Source organism: Neopsephotus bourkii, unplaced genomic scaffold, assembly GCF_033783945.1.
Source record: "Neopsephotus bourkii isolate Nb327-2 ecotype Australia unplaced genomic scaffold, CSIRO-AGI_Nbou_v1 NB_1557, whole genome shotgun sequence".
NCBI lineage: Eukaryota > Metazoa > Chordata > Aves > Psittaciformes > Psittacidae > Neopsephotus > Neopsephotus bourkii.
In genome coordinates this window covers 697,167-718,678 of record NW_026902033.1, presented here as the reverse complement: position 1 = coordinate 718,678, position 21,512 = coordinate 697,167, and the positions used below count along the sequence as shown (strand labels likewise).

The following is a 21,512-nucleotide window of genomic DNA, read 5'->3' as shown; positions in this document are numbered from 1 at the left end:
GCGTGGTTCCATGCCCCTCCTGTCCCTCCCTGAGCCCTCGGGTCTCGCACAGGGGTGAGGCACAGCCAGCCCCTTACCCCAGGGCCCGCAGCGGGCAGGAGGGGCTCCGGAGCTGGCGGCAGAGCTGCAGGACCCCGTCTGCTCCCAGCTCGTTGTCGCTCAGGTCCAGGCAGGTGAGGGGAGGAACCGGCCCTCAGGCAGCGCTCGGCAGCAGGCGCCCGTCAGGCGGCAGCTCCCCAGCCTGCGGGATGCGGGAACAGGGATGTGCGGCGGGACTGCGGAGCCGCTGCGCCTGGGACTCGGGTCCCGCCCTTACCGCAGCGTCCGCAGGCGGCAGGAACGGGGCCGCAGCCCCTCGCACAGCAGCTCCGCACCCGCGTCCCGCAGCCCCTCGCTGAAGGACAAATCCAGCGGCCGGTGCTCAGCACAGCGGCCAGGTCCTTGCAGCAGGCGCTGCTGAGGCGGGAATAGCGCAGACTGCAGGGAAAGAGCCTCAGTGCCACCCCACCGTGGTCCTAACCCGGAGCCAGTGCCCTGAGAGAGCGGGACACAGGGATGAGGCCCGCCCAGGGGACTCCTTTGGGTACCACTGCAGTGCTCCCATCCGCCCCAGGGCTTTGGCTGCCTGGGAAATGCCCAGGGATGCTGTGGGGTGCCAGGAGGGTGCTCAGGGATGGCCAGGGGTACTGGGGAATGCTATTGGATGTCTGTGGGTGCGAAAGGGACGCTCAGAGATGCCAGGGGGATGCTGGGGATGTAGGGGGGGGATGTCAGGGGGATGCTCAGGATGCCCGGGCATGCCAGAGGGTACAGGAAGGGATGCTCAGGGAGGCTGGGGCTCCTAAGGGGATGCTCAGGGATGCACAGGGATGCCGGCAGAATGCCCAAGGATGATTGGGGGTGTTGGGGGTATACTATGGGATGCCTGTGGGTAGCAGGGGGATATTTAGGGATGCCTGTAGTTGCCATGGCAATGCCCAGGGATGCCTGTGGGTGCCATGGGGATACCCACTGGTGCCCGTGGGTGCCATAGGCATGCTCTGGGGTGCCCGTGGGTGCTGTAGGGATGCTCAGGTATGACCGGGGTTGACATGGGGATTCCCAGTGGTGCCCAGGGGTACGAAGGGGATGCTCAGGGATACCTGTGGGTGCCATGGGGATGCTCAGTGGCTCCCGGGTTTGCCATGGGGATGCTCAGGGATGCCTCTGGGTGCCATGGGGATACTCAGGTGTCCCCGTGGTTGCCATGGGGATGCTCTGGGGTGCCCATGGGTGCTATAGGGATGCTCAGGGATGACCGGGGTTGCTACGGGGATTCTCAGTGGTGCCCAGGGATACGAGGGGGATGCTCAGGCATGCTGGAGGTGCCATGGGGATGCTTAGTGGCTCCCGGGGTTGCCATGGGGATGCTCAGGGATGCTGTGGGTGCCATGGGGATGCCCAGGGATGCTGGGGATGCTCAGGGACACGCCGCGTGCCGGGGCTCTCACCGCAGTGCACGCAGGCAGCAGCCGGGCTGCCGCAGCCCCTGGCACAGCAGGCGCACGCCGCGGTCCCCCAGCGCGGTGTCCCCCAGCTCCAGGCGCTCCAGGCTGCGGTGCTGGGCCAGCAGCAGCTCTCAGGCAGCTGGCACCACTGCAGCCTGCGGGACAGCCCAGACAGAACCCCCCCACCACCACCGGCCAACGGGCATGGGGGGAACCACGCCAACCCGCCCCACCCGCCAATCAGCATCGAGGGGCTATGCCCACCCACCAGATAGCCAATCAACCTCAAAGGAACACACCAACCCACCACCTGGCCAATCAGCATGGAGGGAACACTCTCACTCTAAGCACAGCCAATCAGCATGGAGTGTCCCCACCTTCCCACACCCCCCTTCCCAGGCAATCAGCCTCAAGGCACCTCACGACCAATCAGCATGGAGAGCACACATCCACCCTTAGCACAGCCAATCATCATGAGGGACCTCACCCACCCATTGCAGGGCCAATCACCATGGGGCGATCCCACCCTCTCACTCCCCAGCCAATCACCATGGAGGGACCCCACCCTTTCACCCCACAGCCAATCAGCATGGAGGGACCACCCCTCCCATGGCCAATGAAAGCCTGGCCTCACCCTATAGCTCCCTCTTATCCACCCTAGAGCAGCACCCATCTGCTCCCCTCCAGCACCCACCCACCCCAGCTCAGCCTCTTACCGGAGCACCCACAGGTCACTACCAGGGTGCCGCAGCGCCCGGCAGAGCACATCCATGGGGGAATGCAGCTCCTGGGGCTGCTGCTGAGCCATGGGACCGGGCTGTGCTCCGGCATCCGAGGGACCAGAGCTGCAGGGCACAGAGCCACGGGTGGCTTTCACCAGGAGCGCCTGGATTTGGCACCGGCACAGCAGAGCTTGGCACCAGCTCTTGGGAGGGACCCCCGTGGCTTTGGAGGCACAAAGGAGCACGAGCAGAGCTTGGGGTGCGCTTAAAGTTTCCTCATCGGGGCTCTGCTCTTTGCATGCAAGCAGGGGGACGTGAAGCCAGATGAGCCCCTGGGCACAGATGGGTTTGTTAAGGCTAAGATGCTCCATCTCCATTCCTGGAGGCATTCCAGGCCAGGCTGGATGTGGTTCTGGACAACCTGATCTAGATGAAGATGTCCCTGCTCGTGGCAGGGGTTGGACTGGATGAGCTTTGAAGGTCCCTTCCAACCCAAACTCATCTATGAATCCACGAAAGGACAAGTTTTGGTGGGAGGAGCTAAACCCCAGCAAAGGACAAGGTGTTTGAGGGAAAGGAGCTCAAGAGCTTTTAGAAGCATCCTTTGGGGTGGGAAAGGAGGAATCTCTGGGATTTTGGGTCTCTGGAGCAGTACTTACCAGGGCACTGATGCTGCCGCCTTGGACTTGGGGTCCTGTTGGTGGAAGGAGCATCCCCGGAGGGTGACAGAGCCCAGCCCAGGCCAGTGCCTGATGCAGAAGGCAAGAGCCATTTGGTCGTACAGGGTCAGCTTCGTGTCCTGCAGCTCCACATCAGTGAAGCCCCCAGCGCCCTTCGTGCGAAGCTCTCCTCGTTCATCTCAAACAAGAAGTGGAACGTGTCCAACCGGGCCAGCTTCACCCCTTGGCCAGTCTGGGAGGTGCCTCCGTGCCTCCCCTGCAGCCACCTCAGCAGCTCCTCCTTGGCTCGTGCTGAGGTTCTGCACCCGATGGTGTTGTCCATGTACTCTCTGCATCCTTGGCTCACCAAACCACACAGGAACCTCACTGTGACCTTCAGATCCGTAGGTGTTCCCATGGTGCAGTCCTTTCCTTGGGATGTTCTCATTGAGGAAGAGGGGGACAAGGTCTGGCTGGTCCAAGCCATGGTCCTTGATTTCCTTCTCCTCAAAGAGGACTTTGTGCTTCCAGATGCCACCAGCAGCCAAGGAGCAAAGCTTGAGGAGGAACCGGTGGAGGTCCTGTGGGCTGTCCCTGCCCCTGTGCTTCACTAACCAGGAGAGGTAAAGCACACTCATCCATGTGGCGGCTTTGGAGCACTCTGTGAGGTCTTTCTCCTTGCAAAGCTGTTGCTTCAGGATGCTGCAGACGGTCCAGCTCATGATGGGGATGCTGCATAAGCTGTAAAGGATCTCGTTGGCTCTGGCAAACCCAAAGGCCAGGTCTGCTTTGTGGTCGTTCCCAAAGTACCTGTGGAAGTGTTCCTCCCTCATGGCTCTGGAAAATCCCCCTATTTCCATGTAATCCTCCCCCTTTAGGCACTGCCCCAGGCTCTGAAGAGCCCTTGGCCTGGTGGTGATGAGCAAGGAGGACTCGGGGAGAAGAGTCTTCTTCAGCAAGCCCATCAGGGTGGCTTCCAGCGGCTTCACTGCCCTGGGGTCAGAGCTCAGCTCCGATTCAGGCTGGACCAAGGCAAATCCCAGGGCCTCGAAGCCATCAAGAATGAACAGGATCCTCTTCTGCTCCTCCAGGATCTTCCCAAGCGGCACCCTCTGGTGAGGGCAGCACCTGGACACCAGGTCTGCCACGCTGGCCTCCTTGGGGAGGGCTGTGTCTTTGCAGTCAATGCAGAAGACGTAGTCAAACTGCGTGTACATGGTGCCTTCCCCCCACTCCACCATCACCTTCCTCACTGCCATCGTCTTCCCCATCCCTGGGGCTCCCACCAGCACTACGACCTGTGGGGTCTGCCCATCTTCACTGGGGTTAAACAGCGTGGAGATGGTGGCTGGTCCATCACCGGTGTCAGCGCATCCATCGCTGGTGTCCACAGCTTCACGCTTGCTCCGAGGCTTCCTGGTGATGGTCAGGGTGGTGAAGTGGCTCCGGATGGACCGGCTCTCCCCAGGACACGAGTTCACTTCTTTGTACTGGAGGAACGCCTGGACAATGTGCTCCTTGTACTTCTGCTTGTGCTCTGTGCCAGTGAGGAGCAGAATGAGGCCCAAGCACAACCAGATGCCCAAGGAGCTCCTCACCACCCACACCAATGGGATGGATATTTCAATGCTCAGGGGTTTAAGCGTGGCAGAGGCAATAAGGACGTTGTCTGCCAGAATTTAGGGCCTTTGGTCACTTAGGGGGGGTTCTTCTTCCATCTGCCTGATCCTTCAACCCCTGCTTGAACCACCCTGCAATCCTCATTCACCTGGGAGCAAATGCAATGGTCTGGAGCCACCGGCAGCCTCGGTCCTCCTCTGCTCATGCCCCTGGGGACAAAGGCTCCTAAAGATGCCTCCAGCTCCAAAGCGTTCCAGCATCACCCAAAGGCAAAAAGTGACCCAGTGCTCCCAGTGCCTAAAGGGGCTGCAGGAAGCCTGGAGAGGGGCTTGGGACAAGGGCCTGTAGGGCCAGGCCAAGGGGAATGGCTTGAACCTGCCCAAGGGGAGACTGAGCTGAGCTCTTAGACAGAAGCTCTTCCTGTGAGGGTGCTGAGGCGCTGGCACAGGGTGCCCAGAGAAGCTGTGGCTGCCCCATCCCTGGCAGTGCTCAAGGACACAGGGGCTTGGAGCAAGCTGCTCCAGTGGAAGGGGTTGGGCTTGGAGCTGGAGGAGCTTTCAGGTCCCTTCACCCCAAACCCATCCCCTGGTTCCATGATGAAAGATGAACGCTGGTTTCTTACCTTTCACCACCTCCACCAGCAGCTCCTCAGCGAGGTCTCTCAGGTTCATCTCTCTGAGCAGCCCGATCGCCACCTCCATCGCTGTGTCCTCGCTGTAGTTCTCGCCCATGCAGTTGAGCAATGCACACGGGTGGGAGGCTTTTGCCAGCGAATCCTTGGGGATTTTCCATCCTCCTTCCACGTGAACCTCCGACAGCTTCGCCTTGAACTCCTGGAAGCCTTTCAGTGTGAGACCCTGCAGCACCCGCAGGAGGCTGGGTACCGCTGGCTCCTCCTCTGCCATCACCGGCTCTCACCTGAACACAGCACTGGGAGAACACCCAAACCTCATCCTGGGGTCTGTACCCATGGGGGGCACTCGGGCCATGGGGACATGGAGGATGGTGCACGGTGCTGCCTGGAATCCCTGTGGGGGTTTTGCTTCTCAACCCAGCCCCACATCCAGCTTGGAACTGGAGGGGCTTGAAGGTCCCCTCCAACCTGAACCATTCCATGGTTCCATAACCCACCTGGGGGAGGAACGGGAACTGGGACTGCAGCATGTGGGGATTCTGTAGCTGAAGCTACAGCTTCCATCCAGGCGTGATGGAACCCAAGTGCTCCAGGGGGATGCGTGCAGCAAAGCTCCCTTGAGGAATGCTGGGAAAGGATGCTTGAAGGCACATTGGGAGCTGAAGGAGGAGGAAAACTGCACCTATGGACAGCACCTTGGCAGCCAGTGCTGCTCTGTGGGAACAACTGCTCCTCTTGGAAGCACAGGGCACAGCCTGCTCCTTCCCTGCGATGCTGCTGCCATCCGGCCCCACCAGCAGCAGGGCTTGCAGGGGGTTCCCACAGCCAGGGCTGTATCCTCCCTGCTGTAAGCCATCCTGGGGTACCAGGGAGCTCCGAGGGACAGCACCAGCAGCCCTCCCCTCTCCATCTGACCATGGAGAAGCTGCTTTCCCCTGCCTGGGTCCCTGTCTGATCTGCTGCTTGCTCCCCTGTGCTGGGTTAGGGGATGCGACCCACTTGCTGCAGGGGACACATCCTGTGCTCAGTACCAGGGGGTTTCTGGGTGCTGCTTCCCCACTTCCCCCTTCTCTCTGTAGTGGGCAGAGATCATTGGTTTTACAGCTCATTTCCTTTACTTCCCTTTTGTCTACACAGGTCAAAATGCTCCCAAAGCTCAGAATCTGAGCCAATTCCAGAAGCCTGAGGCTGGGAGTGCATTGTGTGAGGCTGGTTACCCCCTAGGGCTGAGGCAGCCAGCCCCACACACCCCCCAGCCTCAGCACATCCAGGCTCTGGGCACTGGAGCTGCCAGTTTCCACTTCCCCATCCTCCTGCTGTGTTGAGGGGGGATGCAGAGGCCAGGGGTGTTTCTGCATTGATGTAGAAGCGGTAAAAGGGGTTTATGAGTGCTGGGAGCAGGAATTTGGGGATTTCTCCTGTATTAAACCACATTTCCATAAGCTTTCCAGAAATAAGCACCCGTCTGCTGCTCGCAGCAGGCCTGGGGGATGTTAGGAAGGGGAGGCTCACACTTAATGCTCTCGGCTGAGCCTGGCACAAGTCCCTAAAGCAGCGGGGAGGGCTGGTGCTGCCGGTGTGGGACCAGACAGGCAGCAGAAGGGACATCAGCATCAGCCACAGCCAGGCCTGCCTGTGCCAGCTCCTCTGAGCCAAGGACTGCATCAAGATCACCTTGTGCATCCCCGCTCTGAGCTGCATCGCTCCCGGCAGAGCTGGGTCCTGGCATTGGGCCCCTTTGTTTTCTGCAGCTCCCTTCAAGCAGGTTTTTAACTGACAGAGGGGTTTAAGCAGCCTGGGTGCTCCTATGCACATTGGCACAGCTGGGAGGCACCCGGATCTGGCTCCTGAGGGCAGGATCACCCAGCTCCAACCCCTGCCCTGCCACAGGCAGGGACCCCTTCCACTGGAGCAGCTTGCTCCAAGCCCCTGTGTCCAACCTGGCCTTGAGCACTGCCAGGGATGGGGCAGCCACAGCTTCTCTGGGCACCCTGTGCCAGCGCCTCAGCACCCTCACAGGGAAGAGCTTCTGCCTAAGAGCTCAGCTCAGTCTCCCCTCGGGCAGGTTCAAGCCATTCCCCTTGGCCTGTCCCTCCAGGCCCTTGTCCCAAGCCCCTCTCCAGGTTTCCTGCAGCCTGAAGACATCCATGATTTCTCCACAGTCACATGGAGCTGGGCAGTGGGTCCAAGGAACCCTATGGAGGAAGATGGACAAGCATCACAGAGCTTGGTTTGCTCAGGACATCATGGCTAAATGATCTACAGACAGTCCCAGGACCTGGCTGCAGTTTGGGGTAAGAGCAAGATTATTGTTGAGTGATGTGAATTGGGGACCTGGCCTGGCTGGAGGAGCTGACACTGTGACAGGGAGGGCTCTTTGCTATCAACCAATGCGCTGCTCCTTGGGAAGAGGGATTTGTCCCCCCTTAACCCACTGCCAGGGTACTGCCCCACTTGGAAACCCCTTGCATTGCTGGGGGGAGCCCCATACCCCTGGTTTCTCTTGTCGACACACAAGTATCCCAGTTTACCAAGCTCTTCCCCTCCCATGTCCCCCAGTGTGTCCCCCCACTTGTATTCACTGCAACCCCTGCAAACCCAGGCTGGCTTTAGAGGAGCCAGTGAGGGATGCAGGCAGTGCTGCAGGGGCAGCCCTGGACTGCAGAGCCAGCAAACCCCAGCTCAGCCCTGGATCACAGGGGATGTGCAGATGCAGCTGGGCAGCCCCAATCACCCCCCCTTGACATCCTGTACCTCCCCCCCCCCCAAATCCCAGCCCTTCCCTCCGGATTGGAGCGCTTGGTGCCCCCCCCTTTGCTCTCCATCTTCATGCAGTCTGCAGAGGTGCATTGTGGGAACCTCCCAAGTTTCCCCCCTTCCTCTGCCTTCTCCCTCCCTCCCCTCTGCGCAAGAGCCAGCTCCCAAGGTGTGACTGCAGGACACAAGGTAAGAGCTGCTGCTTTCCCCCCCCATACAACAGCACCCAGGGGGGAGAGCGCCGGGGTCCCCATCTATGGGTGCTGCGTTCCTCCTGTGGGTGACAGAGCGAAACAGAGCCCCCCATCTACCCGGTCAAGGTGAGTGTCCCCCTGCTCGCAGCAGCCTGGGATGGAGGTCAAGGGCTCGGGACCACGCACCCCCGCAGCTCCCCTTGTTAAACAGGGCTGCTTTCAACCCAAACCCGTGAGGATGGGCGGCCCCCAGCAGCTCCCTTCCCACCCCAGCTCCCTGAAGGTCAGGCACCCGGAAAAGCCGGTCCCGCATCCGCGGTGCGCGGGATCCCGCCTGCTCCATCGGTTTCATTGTACCTGCGATCCCCTCGGCTGCTCCCGGTGCTCCCGGCAGCAGCGCCGGGATGGGCGCGGGGCTCTGATGCTGCGGCCGGGCTCTTCCAAGCATGGAGAAGCGGAGCCATGTGCCGGAAGCGGGGCTGCCGGGAGGAAGGAGGGGAAGCGGCAGCATCCCCAGCAGCCTGCAGCCTTGGCAGGAGCAGGAGCCGGAGCCGGAGCCGGAGCCGGAGCCCTCCCCAGCGGGGGTTGATCCGGTTTCCTCTTCCTTGTGCACGGTTTGTGGTGCTGGTTTGCTCTGTGCTCTGCCCGGAGGGGTTCGATGTCTCTTATTGCTGGGGGTGCTGAGGCAGGAGGCAAGCAGGGAGAGGAGCAAACAGCATCATCTTCCCAAGGGAAGGACGTGGGGATGGCTCTGTTACCTTTGATATTAAAGGGGTGTCCTTTGATATCAAAGCAGCTGGGGCTGGAAAAGAGCTCACAAAGCGAAACCTGCCCCCGAAACAGACTAAAATAGAGCAATGACAGCGGGAATAGTGCCTATGCTGGGCTATGGGGAGAATATCGCACTGCATGAGCGGCAGGGAGGAGGGTACCAGGGCTGTGTGCTTCCAGGGATGGAACGCATGGGGGATGTCTTGGCTTTTTCAGCCTCATGTCCTCTACCCCTGTCCGTTTGCAGCGACCTGTTGCTTTGGTCCCTGCTCCTGTTTAGTTCCCTGATCATCCGGCAGCTTCTGATGGGATTTGGGGGGGGGGGGGGGAGAGGATCTTTACGCTTGGATCTTGCCCATCCTGGCCAGGCTTTGGCACTGGGGGGGGAGGAGGAAGCGCTCCCATTGCAGCCCCGTCTTCCTGGGTGGGGCTTGGGCAGGATGCTGCCGGGAGAGGGAGGATGCAGCAGCCTGGATCCAGCTCCCTGCTCCATCTCGGCACTGACCTCGGCAGGTTTGACCTTCACAGGTTTGACCTTCAGCGTTCCCCATCTTTCCTCAGCCGCAGCGCCCAGCAGCAGCCCCTGGCACCGGGGTAGTGTGGTGGGATGGGGGAAGGAACCCAGAATTCCCCTAAATGCGGGTATCCATCCCTGTGCATCCATCCCCTCCCTGGCAGGCTGCTGGGTTCGGGGCCTGTGGGCACCTTAGCAGGCTGTCCCCATCCTTGGTTCAGCATGGGGGTAGGCAGAGGGGAGGGATGGAGCTCTCAGAGCGAGTGTTTCTGGGCTGGATGAGCCCCATCCATCCTCTCCCAGGTGCTTCCCAGTTTTCTGCAGGCAGGGATTGTGCTCTGGCTCTGCTGCACAAGGTAAGTGATGGGCTTTATCCCAGAGCGTGCCCGGAGCATCCCGGGAATGTCACTGGTGCTGTGTTGGCCCCTCTGTCCTCAGGTTGATGCCTGCAGAGCTGGGGACTGATAGATCCAGGTCCTGGCTCTGCACATGCAGAACTGTCTCTATAGTCATTTACTGACCACAGCAGAGCCACAAAGGAGCGTGATGCTGCCAAAGCCTGGTGCAATCCTGCCATCGATCCCGAGGGATGGGTTTAGGATGGAGCTGAAGAGGGATGCTGAATTTGCTGCTGTTTCCTGCAGTGGCTGGGGCTGTTTCACCATCTCAGACATAAACTGCATCATCTTTGCTTGTGGATGCTGAATTTGAGGTACAGGAGCCACTGAGTGTCAGGAACAGACCCTGCAAGCAGAGAGCTGTTAGAATCAGCCTTCTGCATGTGGGTACCACCCGCTTGGGGAGCAGCATCCCAACCTAGAAGCATCTGCCCCCCTGCCAAAGGCAGTTCCCAAGTGCTGGCAGGCTCTGGTGGGGAGGGATGAGCTGTTCATCCCTCTCCAGGAGGCAGAAAGGAGGCAGGGAACACTTGCTGACCCAGCCACGGTGTTATTCCAGGGATGGCACCACTGAGCCATTGCTGAGCAGAGAACTGAGACATGGTCCCAAGCATGTGTTAGGGTGGATGTGGTTGGGAATTGCTCAGCTGCTCCCTCCTGGAACACCTCCAAGTGATGGAGGAGGAGATGTCACCGATGCTGAGCTCTGAAGCTGTGGTTGCAAGGGTGGCAGCTCCCTTTTCAATAGCAGAGCTGCTGCAGGAGGCTGCGGGGCCAGCTTCTTATGGGGCTTTTGGGCTCTGGTGGCCTCTCTTCTGATCGTACAGGAGGTGCCAGCCTGTCCCCAGCAAGGGATGTGCCACCTTTTGATGCAGCAACTTGTCCCCAGTGCCCCAGCGTCGGTGGCACTGAATTGCTGGCTCTGGGAGGGCTGGAGATGTGCTATAAAGAAACAAAGCGAATGGGTTTGAAATGCAAAAGCCAAGGCGTGCAGTGCCCAGGGCAGGGTGCAGGGCTGGCACAGTGGTCTGGGATGCAGGATGCACCCAGACGTGTGCCCATACCTGCCTGTGAGGTGCCACACTGGTGGGTTAAGGCTCTGTGGTTCACGTTGCTGGCTGAGCATCTCCCATTGCATCTCCTGATTCACTGCCTGTTGGAAACTGCTCCAGTGCTTCCATGCAGTGTCCTGCACAAGAGTTGCCATGGAAAACAGTCATCCTGGCTGGAAATCCTCGCCTTTGTTCCCTTAAATGTCTGCTTTGGGTGAGTGATGCTCAGCCCCGTCAAGGGGAGGTTTAATGTTTTAACACATCGTTTTTGATGGGTAAAGCCAGAGGCTCGTTCCACTACAAAATATGGAACTAGAAAGTGGGAAATGGGGGTCTGATTGTGCCTGATGGGGGGCTGAAACCCAGGCTGGAAGCTGGGGCCAGCACAGCCAAGCGAGGGGCTCTGGAGCTGTCTGAGCTGTGACAGTATCCCCTTGGGAAGCCGTGTTCTGACCCCGAGAAGCTGGGATTTGCTTTGCTTTGCAGCAGGAGGCTGTTTCCATCCCAACCTCAGCAAAGCATTCCCAGCTTCTCTGTCGTTCTGGGAGCTGTGGCTGAGATTGCAGCAGGTTCAGCTGCACCACGAGGGCTGGGGGCACTTGATGATGGTGGGGGGGGACCAGGCAGCTTGTCCAGCCTTTGCCAAGCATGACTTCCCCTGGCAGCAGCAGGCTGGGTACAGCTCAGTGCCACCCCTGTAGACATGAGTCAGAGCATGTGATTGGCATCAGTAGAGAGTGAGACAAAGATCTTGTGTTTCCCAATGCTGTTGTGGCAACTCCGTCCTCATTTCTGCTGTGTTTTGGGAGCCGGAGCACGGGAATGGGGTTTGTGCTGCAGTGTGGGGTGCGGGTGATGGATGCTGATGGAGGAGGGAAGGAGTGCTCCTGGCCTGGTTTTCCAGGCAGCAGCCTGGGTGTGTTTGACAGCGCTATGGGCAGGAAGCTGATGGGAGCTGTGAGTGCAGTGGTGCTGCAGGGAAGTGGCTGGGTTTGTACCTATGAGGTGGCCTGGAGGGTGCTGGTGCAGCAGGATGCGTGCAGCAGGAGCTGGCTGGTTCTGCTGATGGCAGGGTGAAGCAGCAGCGCGCCCCGCTGCCCTCAGTGCTGTGGATGAAGAGCAGTTGAAGCACTTCTCATGGGCCTTATGGCTTCATTTCCACATCAGGGAGAGAAGAGAGGAGAACAGAGAGGAGGAGCGTGGTTTTGCCACGCAGAGTGCCTGAGCTGTGCAGGTTAGAGCTGTGCTTTGGGTGCACCAAAGAAGTGAATAAAGCCCCCAGCAGAGTATGGTGCATCTGCAATGGGGGTTGGACTGGATGAGGTCCCTTCCAACCCTAGTGATGCTGTGAGTGTCACCTCCATCTCTCAGAGAGGGGTCAGGACAAGCCCACTCCGCTCGGATGTGATCGTCTGCAGAGGTCATGGTGTAGAAGAAGATGGCTTTGCCTTTCTCTGGGCTCATGCTGGTGGGGAGTGCATTGGGGCTGCTTGTGGGACCCCAAACTGCAGTGTCGCCCGTGCAGGAGCATGGCAGGGCAGCCTCTGGAGGGGACACTGGAAGCTGGGTTGCAAGCTGGGACTTTGCCCCATCTCTGTGCCCCATTGTGGTGCTCAGGGCCTGCATCCCACAGCCATTCCCTTTGCAGATATAAGGCAAAGCTACAGGACCCATCCTGCTCCCACATCCCACCTTGGTACTGGGAATAACCCAGGCTCTGAACTGATGCATCACCCAGAGAGAGGTGAAGATCCCGGTGGCACAGGGAGCGAGGGGCATGGTCCTGCGAGGCTGGATGTGCTCTGTGTGGTGATGGATGCAGTCTGGTCACTGGGAGCAGCCACAGGATGGATGCAGCCATGGGGGTTTGCTGGCAAATCTCCCTCTGTGGCAGCGGCTTGAAGCTGCTGCTGCTGCCTTTAAAGAGACTCCCAGCATCCGATGCTCTCCACGTCGAGATGGAAAGGGTTTGTTGAAGAGGGAAGCGTTTAATCCAGGAGGAAGGGGGGGATGTGGGGAGTAGCAAGGAAAAGGATCCATAAATATGCCATGAGTGAAGTGGGTCAGCAGCCTCTGGTGCTGTGTCTGCTCCCTGCTCTGGTCCTGCTGCACCGAGGCTGCTCAGCAGCATCTCTGAGGAGCACCCCTCTCGCTGTGCTTGCCTTGGGTTTGATCCCATTTGCCGTGTATGGTGTCAGGAGCAGGAGGGGGGGATAAACCAGGCTGTGAGGGAGCTCAAAGCCTCCCTGGGGAGCTGCCCACGGCACTGAGCTCCTTATGTAAAGCTGGTTTAATATTGATGGTGGTACCGAGGCACATTACCTCATCTGTCTTCACAGCACTTCTTGGAGATGGGGAAAGGCTTAGTCACTCTATGCCATCGCTCCTCTTGGGTGCTTGCCTGGCATCTCCCTGCCTTTAACATGGTTATTCCCCCCTGCAGCTCAGGAAGGGGGTGAAGTGCTCTTTGTGCCCATTGGAAACGGGGACTTGAAATACTGAAGCACAAAATACACTGCTCGGTTGCTGGGATGGGGCAGGGACTGAACCCAACTCCAGCCTGGATGGGTCACTCCCCATCTGGCAGAGGAAACAGGCACAGGCCCCTGAGGATGCTTTCCAAAGGACAGTGTCTGCTGCTCCAAGCTGTTACTTGTGGGTTAGGCAAGAAGGTTGAGGGCTCAAGCACTGAAATCCTGGAGCCAGCAGCAGCTCCCTGCTTCGGCGAGGGGAAAGGTCAGGCCTTGTCTATCATAGAACCATGGAATGCTTTGGGTTGAAGGGACCTTAGAGCTCCTCCATTCCAACCCCTGCCACGGGCAGGGACCCCTTCCACTGGAGCAGCTTGCTCCAAGCCCCTGTGTCCTTGAGCACTGCCAGGGATGGGGCAGCCACAGCTTCTCTGGGCACCCTGTGCCAGCGCCTCAGCACCCTCACAGGGAAGAGCTTCTGCCTTACATCCAACCTGGATCCCCTGTTTCAGTCTGAACCCATCACCCCTTGTCCCATCGCTGCAGTCCCTGATGAAGAGCCCTCCCCAGCATCCCTGTAGCCCCCTTCAGACACTGGAGGCTGCTCTGAGGTCTCCTCACAGCTTCTCTCCTCCGGGCTGAGCAGCCCCAGGACGTCCCTGCCTGATTCCCCCTGGGTTTCCAGGAGCAATGGGATGTGCTGGTGCCTGATACAAGCCCTCTGATGGGAGACGGCCTCAAGGGGCAGTGGAGGTGCCACCCTTGAGCCCGTGTTTTAAGGTGAATCCCATGCAGGGAAAGCAGGAATCAGCAAGTTCTGTCTAACTTCTACCCTAAGATAAGTGAGGGGCATGATTCCAGCTCTGCCTTCAGCCGTGGGGGCACAAACCCTGGTTTGGTTCAATGGGGTTGGATGGTTCCTTACCTGATGCTCAGCTGAGCTGGCCAGGACTTGCGGCTCCTCCTGCAGTCTTCTCATTGCAGCACACACTCAGTCCCTCCTTTCCTTAACTCTCTTCCAAGCCACCTTGGTGCCCTGGGAGAAGAAAGGGAGGTGAGGATGGATTTAAGCCTCAGGATCACAGGAGGGACACCCCAAGTCCTGGGTTGTGGTGCTCTGAAATGCTCCCTTCTCCAGGGCAACGTGCAATGATCGCAGCCTCTTTCTTGTGCCATTAAATGGCAAGGGGGGAATGAGCCAGCATTGCCCTCTGGCCAGTAAGCCTGGAGCTCTTTGGAGAAGCCTTTATCTCTCAGAACAGGCTGCCTTTGTGATGTGCATCATGACCTTGCTTTATCCACGTGCTCCAGCTGATTCCCCTCTCTCCACTTCAGGCCTATGGTCATATTCCATAGGACCACGCTGTTTTCCATCTGGAGGTCTCATGTGGGTGAGTTCAACCTCGGGTATCACACTGGTTGGCACTGAAGGGTCGAGCTGGACATGCAGAGGTTAGGCAGCAGCACTTGATCCCCCCAGTTTCTAACAGCCTGGTCCTGGTCATTTCAGCTCATCTCACCTTGGGTACTCACAGCCCTGCTGCTCATTTGGTTTTCCCTGTTCCCTTTCCAGGGAATTGTGGGTTTTCAGTGGTCAAATCCCATTTCTCCTCTTTATGCACATTCTGCCCCAGGAACACAATCTGGAGACTTCAGCCTGAAAGGAGCTGCTGGACCTGGATGCATGGTGGTACCTTAGCCCTGGGAGCCAGAGCCACGCTGCCCTTCCCAAAGGGAACCTGTCTGGGGAGAGCATCATTTTGTGTCCCTTAGGATGCTCGTTTGGTCTTAAAACCAGCCAAATGCCAGCTGAGGCTTACAGAACCTGCTGGGGGACCTGAAATGAATGGGGTTTGGGGTCTCTTCCTCCTCCATGGCACTGAAAACCTTTTGCTGTGTTGGTGTAAGGGCAGTTGGCTTAGGAATGTGCAGGGGGGTTGGAACTGGATGCTCTTAAGGCCCTTTCCAACACTAACTGTTCTATGATTGTATGACTGTGTTGGGTGGTTCCAAGTCCTCCTTTAGCTTCAAGGAGGGTCCTGCGAGGCACAAGCCATCTCCTCCAGCACTGCTCAGTGCATTCAGCTCTCCTGCTTGCAGCTATGTCCTTCCAAAGGGAGCTGTTGGCAGCCTTGGCTCTCTCTGCACCTTGTCTCCTTGCTGATGACCTCCATCCCCAACCCACGGCTGCGACCGTGCTTGGCTCAAGCAGTTTGGAGTTGCAGGATGGGCTTTGCCTTGGTTCAGCTGCTTCAGGCTAAGGGGTTGGGGGCTGACAGTGGAGATGAGGCAGGAAGGAGCATTAAAGCTGGCCTAGTAATAGGGAGCCGTTTAATTCTCTGCCCCAAAGCCAGGAGAGGCCATGCTGCCTATGAGAATGGGGCTTTGGTGCTTGTAACTCTTCTCTTTGTCCCATAAAGGTGAACCTTTATGGGTGTTTCCCAGGCAGGTGGGAAGAACAAAGAAAGGGAGGGGAGATTAGGGGGTAAGGAGGATTTGTGGATATAGAAGGTCTTTTCTGCCATCTCTGGCTCTTTCTCCACAGCATTTGCTGCAGGTCTGATGTGGTCAGCAGCTATTTCTGAGACTGATGCTTTCAACCGGAGGACACCCAGAGCATCTCATACAAACCATGTGGGTGAGGCCCTCGGTGCCATGGGTTAGTGGTGCCCTTGGCAGTGCTGGGCAATGGTTGGACCTGATCTTAAATGGCTTTTCCAACCTGGTTGATTCCATGATTCTAAGCTGCTGCTTTTCCCTTCCATCTTAAGCAGTGGGGGAAAGGCTGTAGGGTTTGGGGCTGGTCTCAGCAGAGGGAAGCCCTTCTGTTGGTGTTATGGTAAAGCTGTCAGTGACTCACCTGCTCCATTCGGTGCAGATTGATGCAGCTTCATCTGTGCAGCAGCTGAAATCGATGTATTCCATATACAGGAGGCAGATGAACAGATGTATTTGCTCATTCACTGTTGGGGGTGGAGGCGGAAAAGGTGCCCTTCAGGAGGCCAAGGAAAGATGCTCCTCATGTCAGCCCTGTTGCACTGACCTTGAGAGCCGCACCAGCCAGCAGCATCCCAGGGGGATGTGTGATGCTGCTTTTGCAGGGGCTTTTATGCCCCCCTTTTCTCCTTGAATCACTGCTTGCATTAGCTCTGCTCCCTCTTGCCAGCCTGGTTTAGCTGCTGGGAAGTGAACCCCCCCTGCAAGGCACAGGGTGGGGGGGAAAGGGAGAGAATGAAACCTCTCAAGTGCTGCTGTCTGTGTAGGAGGCAGAGAGGGAGCTGGAAGGGGGAAACAGGCACTGAGCAGCAGAGAGAAGGGAGGAATAAATAGACATGAGGAGCTCTAAAGAAGAAAGCAAAGGTAGAGAAACAGGCCATTAGAGAGCAACTTTGTGTGATGGAATGAGGGAAGAGGGGGAGACAAAAGGGCTGTGGAAAAAACCCTCACATTTGCATGTGCAGGCTGAGCTTTTGGAAATGAGGGCATCTGCCTTCAGTCTGTGGGACACAGAAGTGCTTAAAGAGGAGCACAAGCCCTTGAAAGCACAGGGCTGGAAAGGGAAAGGAGAGGGGGTGATACCCAAGGTGGGGGAGTCTGCTTGGGAGGAAGGTAATAGCATACAGAAGGGGTTAAGTGCTGTGATGGGAGAGGATGTTCTGCTGAGAGGAGCTTGGGTCAGGGCAGAAGTGGCAGAAAGGGAGCCTGAGCTTCTCAGATGCAGCATCTCAACCGAGCCAAAGGGTCTGGAGGGATGCTGGGCAGTTCTGCGCCTAGGTCCAGACATAGAAAACCACGTCAGAAAGCCCTTTCATGTGGATGCTTAAGACCTGCTGGTATTGATTTCTTGCCTTACTTTGATTTGTCCATCTTTTCAAACCTTTTCTAATCTGTGTGTGCCGCTTCCATTGCTTTTAGTGGAAATCAAGGTGTTCTCTACTGAGCTGTGTGTAGCCAAGCAGGGCTGTGGGACAAGGCTCAGAGCTTTCCTGCTTCCAGGAGCCTGGCAACCAGAGCTGATCACTGAGGGGTGTGGATTAACTGTGAGGTTCTGGGTCCATGCAGAGCCCCCATTTCCCAGCCCAGGGGACAGATTCCCCTCTCTGTGCTTTACCCATCACCTCCATAGGCTGCATGTGGCTTTCCTAGGGGAAGAAGCAGGCGATTAATGCTTGGCTTATATAGTAGAACCACAGAAATAGTGGAGAGTGTGCGAGTGGCCCAACTGATTGCTATCAAAGTGACTAAGCAGGTGATGTAATATTCATGACATGATGGATGTGACTCTCCCTGCTTTAACCTCTGAGCCCGCTTCAGGCTTGGGCTCCACTTACTATTCCTTCGTGTCATCCTTGTGCCAGAGGTAAAATGAGGATGGATTGCTCCCAAAATGAAGGGCAGAGCCCTGCGAGTGACTGCCATGGATCTGCATAGGGTTTCTGCTGAGCAGAGCTCTGTGACTGCTCTTTGGAGCCAGTAGGCAGGACGAGGTGGTACCCACAGGAGTATTACAACAGGAGCAAGGAGAGGCCAATATTCCTGCACGTGACCAGGCCTATGTGTTTGTCTGCCAAGCCCCAGGGAAGGTCTTAAGCTTAGTGAGCATCTGGGGTTGTGTTTGTGGGGTTACAGGATGCCCAGGTGTATGATGCTTCTTCAGTGAAGCACAAGGGGAGAGTGGTGGTGCTTTGGGTTGCCAAAGAGGTGTAATATCACAGGCTCAGAAATGTGAGTGTGGCTTGGCTGCAGTCAAAGAGACTGTGCTCTTCTTTAACACACAAGGTGGGTTTGGACCATGTAGAGCTGCTAGGGAGATCTGCGTGCTGTTGTTTTCTCCATGGGAAGGGCATGGACTTGGGCTGGGTTACAAATCTAAGGGAAGAGTAGCTTCTATCCTGCTTAACCCTGGCTATGGTAACCCTGGGGCAGGTTATCTGCCTCTCACCTGTCCATGTGCTATCTCAGAACTGGGCAGCTTGGATCATCTGATGCCTTCTGGAGGCTTCAGGCTCCATCTCAGCAGATATTACCCAGCTAGAAGTCATCCTCTATGGGAGGTGTGCAAGGTAAGTGCTGTGAAGAGCCTTCTGCAGGTGCCTGGCCCCATTCCATGATAGAGGAAGAGCTGAGACTGCACTCCCAGGTAACCGCCAGCCTTTCAGACAGCCTTTTCGGTATATGATGTACCAGTCTATGGTCACCAGGCCTGGTGCAGCATGAGAGTGATGGGCTGCCACAATTTCAATGCTGCAGAGAAACTGGTGCCCATCAAACAATGGCTTACAAGGGAGAGCAAGGGGGGGGGGGTCTGTCTTACACCAAGCTTTGCCCTGGCATTTCTGTGAGTAGGTTTCCTCCAGGCCAGTGTTTCTATGGAGATGGAGGGTGGAACATCACTGTGCTCGCCTGTTACCTGGAGGAGGTTCTGCAACCCCTCTTGGCTGTCATTAAAGCAGTGATCTGCACTCTGAGCCCCTTTGGAAGCAGCATGTGTCTGCGGAGGTTTCTGAGGAGCCTCTTCACGTCTGAATGCAGGCAGTGAACAAGCTCCTGTTTCACTGAGCAGGCAGGAAGCTCTCTGCAGGCTCGGGTTTGCTCATTACTGCCCAAGCTCAAAGCTGATGTGGTGCTGCACCGCGTGGCAGCCACCTCCTTGCCTCCCATGGCACAGAGCTGTAGCCATGGGAGCTCCATGTCCTGGCTCACTCTGCTCACTGGGGTGATGCTCCTATTGTGGGTTTAGCACCTCTTGAAGCCCGTTTTATCCATTAGATGAATTCTCTGGGCGTAGCTGATTGCACAGAGCCGTAGCCATGGGAGCTCCATGTCCTGGCTCACTCTGCTCACTGGGGTGATGCTCCTATTGTGGGTTTAGCACCTCCTGAAGCCCGTTTTATCCATTAGATGAATTCTCTGGGCGTAGCTGACTGCACAGAGCTGTAGCCATGGGAGCTCCATGTCCTGGCTCACTCTGCTCACTGGGGTGATGCTCCTATTGTGGGTTTAGCACCTCCTGAAGCCCGTTTTGTCCATTAGCTGAATTCTCTGGGTGTAGCTGTGCTGTTCACTGCTTTCATGGGGAGAAATGGCTCCAGTTCATCCCCTGCAGCACATCTGACATCCACCTCAGCTCTGCAAGGAGGCAGGAGCGAGAGCTCTCCATCGCTGTGAGATGCAGCTTTACAGTAAAGGGATGCACTTGTCCCGGTGTCAATGCCCGGGTTGGCACCAGCTGAGTGTCTGCTGCTTGCCTCGCTTTGTTGTGGCTGCACCAGAAACGCTGACAGCAATAATCCTTGTAGCTGCAATAACTGAGGAACTAATCCTGCTTTTTCTGCAGTATCCATCTGGAAGAGGAGGATCAGACAAGATCACGCATTAACCACTTCCTAAACTGAACTGCTGCCAGAGGGTAGAGGGTGAGATAGAAGCAGGGAGGAGCTATTGATCCGCTCTCCTATGGAACACGATGTTCTCTCCTTACTCAGGAGGAAGGGATCTGTGCTGAGAAATGAAGAGTAAGATTTATTTGGTTGGACATGAGTATCCCTTGTCACTGACAAAGGGCATCACGTATAGAGATGGGATGGACATGGATTACAGATGGAGCCTAGCTGTGGCAGCAGGGATGACAGGCAGTGCAACTTGCTTGATGCTCTTGCAGGTACAGGGACTGTAGCAGAAGCTCAGAGTTACTCGAGGAAGGTCCAGCATCTTCCCAGTTGTGTTTCTGTCCTGTTACCTCCAGGTAGGCTGGCACTGGATGCTCTGGCCTTCCATTCACCTCCCTGCTCTGCTTCCTCTTCCAGGTGCTGTATCATGCTCAGATAGGACCCCGCCAGTGTGAGCATCATCCCAAGACAACCGCAGCAAGGCGCTGAGCTCGGGTGGTTCCTCTGCCTCCTGCAGCAGCCGGCACAGCAGCGGAGGAGAGCTGGGATAGCCCCGTGCATTGCACCCACTCACAACCCCCAGTGCTCACAGGGATGGATTCCAAAGGCAACGTCCGAAGCGGGAACAAACCCGACGCCAAGGCCCCCAGCTCCGGGAAGCCGGAAAAGCCCAACCCTGCTCCTGCCACCAACGCAGACAAGAAGGATGCCCCCAAAGAGCAGCCTGCTCCTGCCACCAAGAAGGCGGGAGGTGATGCTGCTATTACCAACAACCACAGCAGCCTGAAACCCAGCCCCGCGGCCCCCGAGACGCAAGAGGCCACGGGCCCGTCCCCGGACTCTGAGCACAAGGGAGACGGCTCCGAGGAGTCGCCGGGCAGCATCTTCGACAACGTGAAGCCCTTGCTCATCGCCGGCGGGGTGGCGGTGGCGGCGCTGGCCGTGGTTGTGGGAGTGGCCTTCCTAGCCCGGAAAAAATGATGGAGCCGGGGTGGGGATGAGGCACCCGGCCCCGTTGTACAGCTCCTTTTGAGACCAATGCATGCCGAGAAAGTCTATACATATCTCTCTATATACATATCGATATAGTGAGCTAGATAGGTCAACAACAACCACCAACTGCAACTCCAAGTCTTGTTGAAGACAACTGTGCGGTTTGACCCGGTGTGGGGTAACTCCATGCACTCAGTGTGTTCTTTCATGTACTCGATCTTGGCTTCTACCACTGTGTATAGATTACAGCTTCTCCTGATGGGTGTGAATGACGGTGTCCCCTCCCCTCCCCTGCTGTCCTCCCTGGGGGACACCCTCACCTCTCTTGCAGTCCCCTGTTTTCGAGTCCAAAGTGTTCTACGTCCCATCCACAGTCCCTGCTTTGTCCTTTGGTTCCTGTTTGGATTCGTTTGAAGTTGGGTCATGGTGATGATGGCGTTAAGGGGGAGATGGAGCCCTGTGCTAAGACCCGCTTCGCCTGTTGCTGTGTGTTGGGCTGGTGTTTATCCACCAACCCCAGGGCAGGGGAAGCACTGGGCAATGGCAGGCTCCATGACCAAACAGCATCTCTAATCGAGGTCTCATGTATCTGCTGCTCATCAGCCCACCTTGAGAAACCCAATTGGAAAGTGCCCCATAGGAAACAGGCTGAGACTGCAGCGTGATAGAGCTGAGGATGCAACATCGAGCCACTTCCCTGCTGAGCTGCCAGTGGGGAGTGAGCAGAGGGGCTGTACAGTGCACACAGAGATACCTGGTGATGCCCTGTGCTGACCTCGGGCAGGCAGGAGCTGCCATCTGCTTGGTTCCTTGCATGCTGGCAGGCAGCCTGCGGGATGCCAGGGCTCAGC

The 21,512-nt window shown here is 57.4% G+C and overlaps 2 protein-coding genes across 3 annotated transcripts in view; one reads left to right on the top strand and one right to left on the bottom strand.

Moving 5' to 3' along the window:
* The window catches only part of LOC133221829 (NACHT, LRR and PYD domains-containing protein 12-like), a 29,834-nt gene extending 24,400 nt beyond the window's left edge, over positions 1–5,434 (bottom strand). Inside the window, 2 exon segments of the mRNA XM_061371021.1 lie at positions 3,257–4,405; positions 5,111–5,434. Of these exon segments, the coding sequence (XP_061227005.1) occupies positions 3,257–4,405; positions 5,111–5,393 (1,432 nt within the window). The 5' untranslated portion in view covers positions 5,394–5,434.
* Positions 5,435–7,912: 2,478 nt separating this feature from the next.
* CEND1 (cell cycle exit and neuronal differentiation 1) lies at positions 7,913–21,026 on the top strand. Of its 2 annotated transcripts, none has more exons than XM_061371016.1 (2): positions 7,913–8,068; positions 20,086–21,026. In XM_061371016.1, exon 2 carries the CDS (start codon positions 20,263–20,265, stop codon positions 20,647–20,649), a length of 387 nt encoding a protein of 128 aa, XP_061227000.1. In that variant the 5' UTR covers positions 7,913–8,068; positions 20,086–20,262; the 3' UTR covers positions 20,650–21,026. The 2 variants fall into 2 exon arrangements, with proteins under 2 accessions (XP_061227000.1, XP_061227001.1); XM_061371017.1 differs by lacking the exon at positions 7,913–8,068 and adding an exon at positions 9,191–9,372.
* Positions 21,027–21,512: the final 486 nt, after the last annotated feature.

Coding starts and splice junctions, on each gene's coding strand:
- CEND1 (XM_061371016.1), top strand. CDS start 20,263: ATGGATTCCAAAGGCAACGTCCGAAGCGGGAACAAACCCGACGCCAAG.